General features: G+C 37.5%; 1 protein-coding gene across 5 annotated transcripts in view; it reads left to right on the forward strand.

Moving 5' to 3' along the window:
• Nucleotides 1–8397, forward strand: part of Gpsm2 (G protein signaling modulator 2) — a 47610-nt gene extending 39213 nt beyond the window's left edge. For 3 of the 5 annotated variants that reach the window (XM_063255321.1, XM_063255316.1, XM_063255334.1), the window contains 5 exons: nucleotides 264–440; nucleotides 2757–2916; nucleotides 3960–4177; nucleotides 7589–7775; nucleotides 7870–8397. In XM_063255321.1, the coding sequence (XP_063111391.1) occupies nucleotides 264–440; nucleotides 2757–2916; nucleotides 3960–4177; nucleotides 7589–7775; nucleotides 7870–7967 (840 nt within the window). In that variant the 3' untranslated portion in view covers nucleotides 7968–8397. Of the gene's footprint in view, nucleotides 1–263; nucleotides 441–2756; nucleotides 2917–3959; nucleotides 4178–7588 lie in introns of all 5 variants that reach the window. The other 2 variants (XM_063255331.1, XM_063255338.1) reach the window with 2 other exon arrangements.
• Nucleotides 8398–8544: the final 147 nt, after the last annotated feature.

The following is an 8544-nucleotide window of genomic DNA, read 5'->3' on the forward strand; positions in this document are numbered from 1 at the left end:
TTTAAAGGAGTTTTGGCAAACTTTTCTTATTCTTAGACTCTTGAAATTAACCATTTTTATGTTATGAAAATGAGAAGTCCAGAGAATGCATTTGCTATAAGCTTTTGAAAATAGTATAATATATTGAAAAGGGGTTTTATTAAGAGATCTAAAATTTACCCCCTACCCTATTAGACAGTGATTAAAGATGTCAGGTCAGTATTATAGGAAACCAGAGAGAGTTGAGTTTGTTCATGGCTTGGTTTTCATTTATAATTCTGTAGGTACAAAACTGGAACAGTGAAATTCTTGCTAAACAAAAGCCTGTCATTGCCAAGCCTTCCGCAAAGCTACTCTTCGTCAACAGACTAAAGGGGAAAAAATACAAAACCAATTCCTTCACTAAAGTTCTCCAGGACGCCAGTAATTCCATTGACCATAGAATTCCGAATTCTCAGAGGGTATGTATTTTAGTATTGTATTTGGAATACCTACATATTTTAGTTTTCTTCTTTTCATTCTAAATTTTGATCATTTAAATTAGGTATTTAAGATATCTTTGTTACTCAAAGAATTTATCTGTATTTCTATTTTCTAGTCTTACAGCTAAAAACAAAGATTACTATATTCATAGATAAGTTGCTCTATTGTTTTGAACACTTACTATCATTGTGTATTTTGCAAAAATACTACCATTTATTTCACTGCAGTATCTCCCAGTAAAACTACCCTCCACTCATCCAGAACAAATTAAATTCAGGTTTAGCTGGATGTAGTGGTGCATGCCTGTAATCCTAGCTCTCTCAGAGGCCGAGGCAGGAAAAGCCCCAGGTTTGAGCCCAGCCTGCGCAACTTAGCAAGACCCTGTCAAAAAATTTAAAAAAGGGCTGGAAATACAGCTCAGTACAAAGACTCTGGGTTTAATCTAAGAATCAGGATCTCACTCTCTTTTTTTTTTTTTTTGCAGTACTGGGGTTTATACCATGGCCTTGGCACTGAACTGCACCCTGACTCTTTTTATTTTGAGCCATAGTCTCTCCAAATCACTAAATTCCTTAGACTGGCTTTGACTTTGCAATCTACCTGGCCTTAGCCTCCAAAAGTGCTGTAATTATAGGTGTACACCCCCATACCCAATTCTGTTCAAGGATATTAAACACTCTTAGAATGAAAAGCATCTGCTGGCATCAACTTCTATTAGCCATATTACTGAAGCTACAGTAATAGATTTTAAAACTGGAAGGTTTTTTTTGGTACTAGAGATTGAATTTATTACCGCATGCGTGCCAGGCAAGAGCTTATGTCCCTGAGCTAAATCCCTGGCTCTAGATTTTAAAACTTTCGATTAAGAAAAACAGCAGTTTATTAAGGTTAATGTTGGAAATAAAAATAGCAAGGATTTATGGATAAATATCAAAGAAATATCCTATATTCTCAAAAAAGATCAAAATAATTTACAAAGAAGGTACTTCATATTATCAAGTCCCTTTTTCAAGCAATGAGAGCCTTTGAAATTTTTACTTATTTATTTTAAACTAGAGATTTCTGTTGGTTCTTTTGTTAGAATTCCATTTATAGCTACACACCCTGGTAATATTCTCCTTGGTTTCTGTCTCTGGTTTCTTATGGACAATAGAAAAATTAGGGTGTATAGAAATGGTTCAAGAATATTTTGTAGATTCAGAGCAAAAGTGAATCATATTGATATACATTAATGAGCATAAAACATCTTTAACCTACAATGCCCATTCATTCTTAAGGAGCCGCCACAAATACATACTATGAACTTTTCCCTAAAATTATTTAATGGCCCCTCTGTAAACCCATTCATTTTGTCTGTCTGTTCCTCTAATACTGAAATTATGAAAAGGATTTTTTAAAAATTGCTTGTATTAAACATTGCATTTATCATTTCAGTTTTAAAACCTTCCAAATAAAAATATTGATAGCCTTTACTCCTCCAAAAAATATCCGTTTATTTAAAGTTTAAAATTTTGAGGCTCTTCAAATCTTTAATACCATTGAGCCAGGAATGGTAATATGTGCCTTTAATCACAGCCAAGTAGGAGGTTGAGGCAGCAGGATCAAAGTTCCAAGTCAGCCTGAGAAATTTAGCAAGGCTCTGTCTCAAAATAAAATTTGAAAAGAGCTAGACTCAATGGTGAGCTCTTCCCAGCATTAATCCTCAGCACTGGAGAAAAATAAAAACAACAACAAAATTGTTGGAAAGCTTTCTGCTTAGAAAAATATACTTGCCTTCTTTCCTGTTTTAACATTTCTTAAAAAGATTAATTTAAATTCTTTTGTAGGATCTTAAAACTGTACTTTTATGTCTGTGTTGGTAATACAGCTGTAGTAACATTTCCCTCTGTGACAGACTGCGTATATAATAGTACATCACGTGTAGCTTAGGTGTGTAGTAGGCTATGTGTACCGTCTGGCTTGTGTAACACATGATGTGTTTCTCAAGGGGTCACCATTTTAAGTAATACTTGGCATATTTGCAAAAATTATTCAGTAGTATACTAGTTCCTTCCAGATTGAGAATTAAGACTTAGAAATATAGGAATTAAAAGTTTAACTAACTGGAAATTCCCTTTTTTATTTGAATTTACTACCAATATACCACTTACATTCTTAGAAAATTAAAATTAAGTATCAACCCTTAATTCTAACGGTCATCCTTTACCTTCTGCATGTGGGTGCATCTTGTTCATCAGTGATCTAAGGGTGATGATAGCATATTTAAGTGTACTCAATGTTCTGTCAACGTTTAGAAAATCAGTGCAGACACCATTGGAGATGAAGGGTTCTTTGACCTATTGAGCCGATTCCAAAGCAGCAGGATGGATGACCAGAGGTGCTGCTTACAAGAGAAGCAGCGCCGCACAGCTGCCACGGCAGCTCCCTCCACTCCCCCCAAAACCAGGCTGAAAGGTGAGTCGTCTATACTGCTGCTGTTTTGTGTAGTTGTCCTTGATTTTATATCTGGGACTTTAGTTATGTCATGGGAGACATAATAATGAGCCTGACTCCAAGTAGACTTAAAATGGGAGGGGGACAAGGTTTTTGAGTTCCTTTAAGTCTGTGTTTAATCCAGTGTGCTTTGTTCTAATTGTGTCAATATTGCCTCTCTGTTCTCTGTGGGTCTGGGGGAAATCTGACTTAAAAAATGATGGCGTAAGGGTGCAGCTCAGTGGTAAGAGCTCTTGCCTACAAAATGTGAGGCCCTAGGTTCGATCCCCAGTATTAAAAAATAAAAATAAAGCCCGGAATTTAGCCCAGTGGCATAAGCTCCTGCCTGGCAAGCATGAGGTTATGAGTTTAATCTCCGGTACCAAAAAATAAAATTAAATAAATAAAAATGAGAATAAAATGATAGTTGTATTTTTATACCTTTCTCATGCTTCTGGATAATATTTAACTATTTCATACCCGAAGTAAAAGAGAGAAGCCTTGGCAGACTGAAGAGGCATATAGCTAAGACTAACACTGATGCTAAGGCCTAAATCTTCAGAAAGGTATAAAATAAGTTCTTTAAATGTTTCTGTTTGTGCTACTAAAAGACCCTCCTAACCATAGATCAGACTGGCCAGCCACACTGGACCCTCAGTTTAGTTCATTAAATAATTCCATCCAAGAAATAGAAGTAAAACACTATCCCACTCATCCTTTTGTCTGAATTTTGTTTAAAAAGCTTACTCACCTTGTAGTCTAGGTCTGTACTTTACAGTAACATTTCAGGAGAGCATGAGATAGATCTGTGTGATCTCCACGTGGACCTTCTGAAGTATTCTGGGTTTCTGTCTTCACCGCCAGCCAGCAAAAGGCACAGCCATCTGTGTAGCTGAGCTCCATCAGGCACAGTGCTAACACAGGAGGAAAGGGCAGGCCTTTGGGCTAGAAAGGCAGACAAGAACTGTGTATAACAAACACATTTGAATGTTTTGTAAGATTTGGGATTTTTTTTCTGTCTTTAGCACCGTCTGTTTCTGTGGTGTCCCCCAACACAGATGAGTTCTTAGACCTTCTTGCCAGCTCACAGAGCCGCCGTCTGGATGACCAGAGGGCCAGCTTCAATCATTTGCCAGGGCTTCGTTTGACAAAAAACAACAAACACTCGGTACTTGACCACCTAATGACAAAGGACAGCAAAGAGCCTGACGAGGACTTCTTTGACATCCTTGTAAAGTGTCAAGTATGTCTGCATGTTCTTTTCATTCTGTATGTAAGTTAGAAACCCACCTATTCAGGAGGAGCTTATTTTGTATTAGGAAGTTACTATTTATTTGTCTATCAGTCAGAAAACCATTGAATACCACTTATGATTCAGGTGCTATTTGAGATACTAAATATGTATTTGCTTTTTAAAGGATCTTAAATTTTAGTGGGATAAGGAATGGGTAAATAAGTAAATATATATACCCACTATCTTTATAAATAGATAAACAAAGGCATACATAGAAATAGTGGGACCAAAAAATATTGTGTTTAAATTTTTGGAAAATTATCACAGTAAGACACATTTCTGAGATGTGGTTTTTTGGGGGTTTTTTGTTTTTGTTTTTTTGGTACCAGGGGTTGAACTCATGATCTTGCGCTTGCCGGCTAGGTGCCTACACCACTAAGCTCAATTCCTATTTATTTTATTTTATTATTTTATCTTATTTTTTTGAGACAGGGTCTCACTATGTAGTACAGGCTGGCCTTGAACAACTTATAAGACACTGAGCTTAAGGTAGAATTTATGAGGCATCAGCATATAGCTGGCATTAAAGCTCTGAGAAGAGATTACACCAAAGAATAAAGAAACAGGAAGAGGCCCCAGGCATTTTCAAATCTACTAGTCAAGACTAGTGATGTAGCTTGTGACAGAGTATTTCCTCAAGGTCCTGTATGATCACCAGTATCACACACACACACACACACAAAAAAAAAAAAAAAACGGCAAAATCTACCAGCCAAAGAGAGAAAACTAAGCCAACAAAGCAGCAACAGCTAGAGTTGGAAGAAAATCCAGCCAGAGCGTGGCATAATGACAGAAGCTAAGTGAAGGAAGTATTTAAGATTTTATGGGTAAGAAGCCCAATAACATAATAACTGAACTACCAGATTTAACAATGTGGGGATTATTAGTAATTTTAAAAGATACTATTTGGTTTGGCAACAAGTACTTTAAAATACGAAGTGTTAAAGGAGAGAACTCATAAGAGCTTTTACTAGTAAAGAGCAGTGAGGAAATGGACCAATCCCTGGGGCGCATGCAGGTAGAGATGGGCTTTTCCTAACTTTAGGTGATGGTTCTGCATGTTTACCAGTAGAAATGCTTTAGTTGGTAGGGGAGTCAGTTCACAGCAGGAGAGACTTTTTAAAGAGAGAATTTGATAGAACGAAATGTTTACCTGTGAAAAAATACACCTTTTGAGTCACCAGTTTCAGTTCTGGGAACTCAGCCTACAGTTACTTGCAAATGTACATAAGATACAAACAAAATGCCTGTAGTCCCAGCATTCTGAGAAGCTGAAGCTGTAGGATGAGCCCAGCTTGGGCAACTTAACAATTTATTGAGATTATGTCTCAAAATAAAAAGTGGCTTAGTGCAGAGGCCTTGGATTCAGTCCCCAGTACTGCCTCGAAAAATGACAAAAACTTCTATCAGCTATGCAGTGACATACATCTATAATCCCAGTACTTTGGAGGCTGATGCAGGAGGATCATAAGTTTGAAGCCAGCCTACAATTTAGTGAGACCTTGTTTCAAAAAAAAAAAAAATTAAAATTTTAAAAAATAGACCTGGGAATGTAATTCAGTGGTAGGGTTCCAGCCACATATTACAGAAATAAAAAAACTTCTGCATCAGAACACATTATTAAGAGAGAAAAAGACAACCCGCAGAAAATTACTTGGATCACATATCTGTCAAAGGATTAATATCTAGAATATATAGAGAACTCCTAAGACCAAACAACAAAAATTACCTGACTCAAAATGGGCAAAGTATCTGAATAGACACTTCTCCCCAGAAGACAAAGAGGGCCCAGCATGGCTATGAGAACAAATGGAGAATAGAGATAAAAGATGAGAACAGAGTCCAAAGAAGGCTAGGAACTGAAGTGCTTGATTGTTGGACTAATTGGAGACACTGGAATAGTCAGGCATTGACAGGAGAAATGCTGACGAGTGAGCCAGGTGTGTGAGTGGCACATGAAGCTAGCGCTGCCCAGGAGGCCCGTAAACAGCTGTACCTCAGAGGCTGCAGGGTTGAAGGGCACAAGGCAAGTAAGTGCTCAGCACAGTGTCTAGCCGTGTCGTGGGACCCAGTTATCAGCTGTCACACTGCTACCCTTATTCTGGAGCTATACCAGGAACTATAGACTTTAAATCTTGGGTTTTTTATTTGGGCAGTAACTTTTCTAATGTACTTCTGATACGAGAATCATAAGATTAGAACTTGAAAGAATTCATTCTGTGCTATTTTCCTTAATAGATTTAATTACCTGAGACAAAAGCAGGCAGACCGTTAGAGGGGCAAAGAGAAAATACTTTAGGCTTCATAGACATTGGTTTCTCCAGTTGCTCAGCTCTACACCTGTAGCAAGAAATCAGCCAGCCAGTGTTAAATCAAGCTTTCAGGTACTGAGCCTGGGCATGGTAGTGCATGCCTGTAATCCCAGTACTCAGGAGAACGGAGGCAGGACGATCACCATGAGTTTGAGCAAAGTGAGTTCAAGGCCAGAACTGCATAGCAAAACTGTTACACAGACAATTTAAAAAAAAAAAACAAGGGGGTTGAGGGTTTAGCTCAGCGGCATAAGCGCCTGCCTTGAAAGCAGGCAGTCATGAGTTCGATCCCCGGTACCGATAAAAACGCGAAAGCCAAAAAAAAATAACAAAATCAGGTAGTTATAGTTTGCTGTCCCCTGTGGCCTAAAGATAGTGCTTCAGAAATTTTGTATAGACTATTATTTCTAGAGATTGGGAAAACTGCATTTTGATGCCTATTATGGCAAGATTGTCTTTTTGGGGGACATGGTGGATGCTGGGAATCAAACCCAGTACTTACATTTGCACGTATCAGGCAGGCACTGTACCACTGAGCTATATCCCTGACCCCTGTAATTTTTGATCTGTCATTTACTGAGGCACAGGTGACCCCAGGTTTTTTGTGACCAATTATGATTAAAATAGTATAATGTAATATATTTACTAAACTCATGATATTACATTGATTTTTTTTTTTTTTTTTTTTTTTTTTTGGTACTAGGAATCAAACTCATGATCTTGTCCTTGCCAGGCAGGTGCTTATGCCACTGAGCTAAATCCCCAGTCCCTCTATATACATCATTTTAAAGGAAAAATTCTACTAGGTTCCAGGTATAAAGATTAAATTTCTGAAAGAGGCAGAAACAGTTACAGATGCATTCTAGTTACAACTGACATACAGCTTCAGGTCCGGAATTTTAGCTCAGTGGCAAAAGTACCTGCCTGGCAAGCACAAAGTTGTGAATTCAATCCCCAGTACCACAAAAAAAAAAAAAAAAAAAGACATCTGGCTTTGTATTTTCTTCCCTAAAGTATTTGTATTTTAATCTTTCTCTTACATTTGCAGGGTTCCAGATTAGATGACCAAAGATGTGCTCCTCCCCCTGCTGCCACGAAGGGGCCGACGGTACCAGATGAAGACTTTTTTAGCCTTATTTTAAGGTCTCAGGCTAAAAGAATGGATGAACAGAGAGTTCTGTTACAAAGAGATCAAAACAGAGACAGTGAATTTGGGCTGAAGGACCTTTTGCAAAGTAATGCTTTGTTGGAATTTAAAAATTCAGGGAAATAATCACCAAACCACTAATTACTGTGGATATTTTAAAAGACCTTATTTCTTCCTTTCAGAGCACTGCAGAGAAATTCAATCTATTTTTTCCTCAAAAAGGAGAATGGATGGCACTCTCATTCAGCTTAGAATGACTTGGAATGATGTCAATGCTTAACCTGCCACTTAACCTGCTGTAGGAGTGGCAAGGCGGCACCCTCTGCGGGCCGTTCGGCGGGCGCTCACTCGGTGCAGGGCGGAGGTGTCCTATAAGGTGCTTGGGACTGCAATGACTGCTTGGGACTGTGTTCTTTTGCAACTTTACTAGTTTTGTAAAGTAGGAATTTAAATGAATCCTTGACTAGAATTTAAGCCTCTCCCTGAGGTTTTAAAAATTTTCAGAGACAATAGCATTTAATAACACCTAATCTTGGATTTAGTGGGAAATAACTCTTCAGTAAAAATATTGTACTTGACCCATCTAAAAATGTTATAGTCTTATTAAAAAAAAACTAGATTTTTTTTCTTAAAATCTATTTTCAATATATTTTTAGCAAGGCCAGTATAAAAGAACTCATTAAGAAATAAATTTCTTTTAGCATGTTTGAGCTTTTTCTCTGTTTTCTTACTGCTACTTACTGTAAATACAAACGTTGAGAGGAACTAATACAAAAAACCAACCAAACAAAAAACTTGTGGTTTTGGCAACAACCCAAGTCACATAAATAGAAAACAAAAATTAAGCGTGAAAGGCA

Source organism: Cavia porcellus, unplaced genomic scaffold (genome assembly GCF_034190915.1).
Source record: "Cavia porcellus strain 051 isolate PalLab524CR breed Dunkin Hartley unplaced genomic scaffold, mCavPor4.1 scaffold_1, whole genome shotgun sequence".
NCBI lineage: Eukaryota > Metazoa > Chordata > Mammalia > Rodentia > Caviidae > Cavia > Cavia porcellus.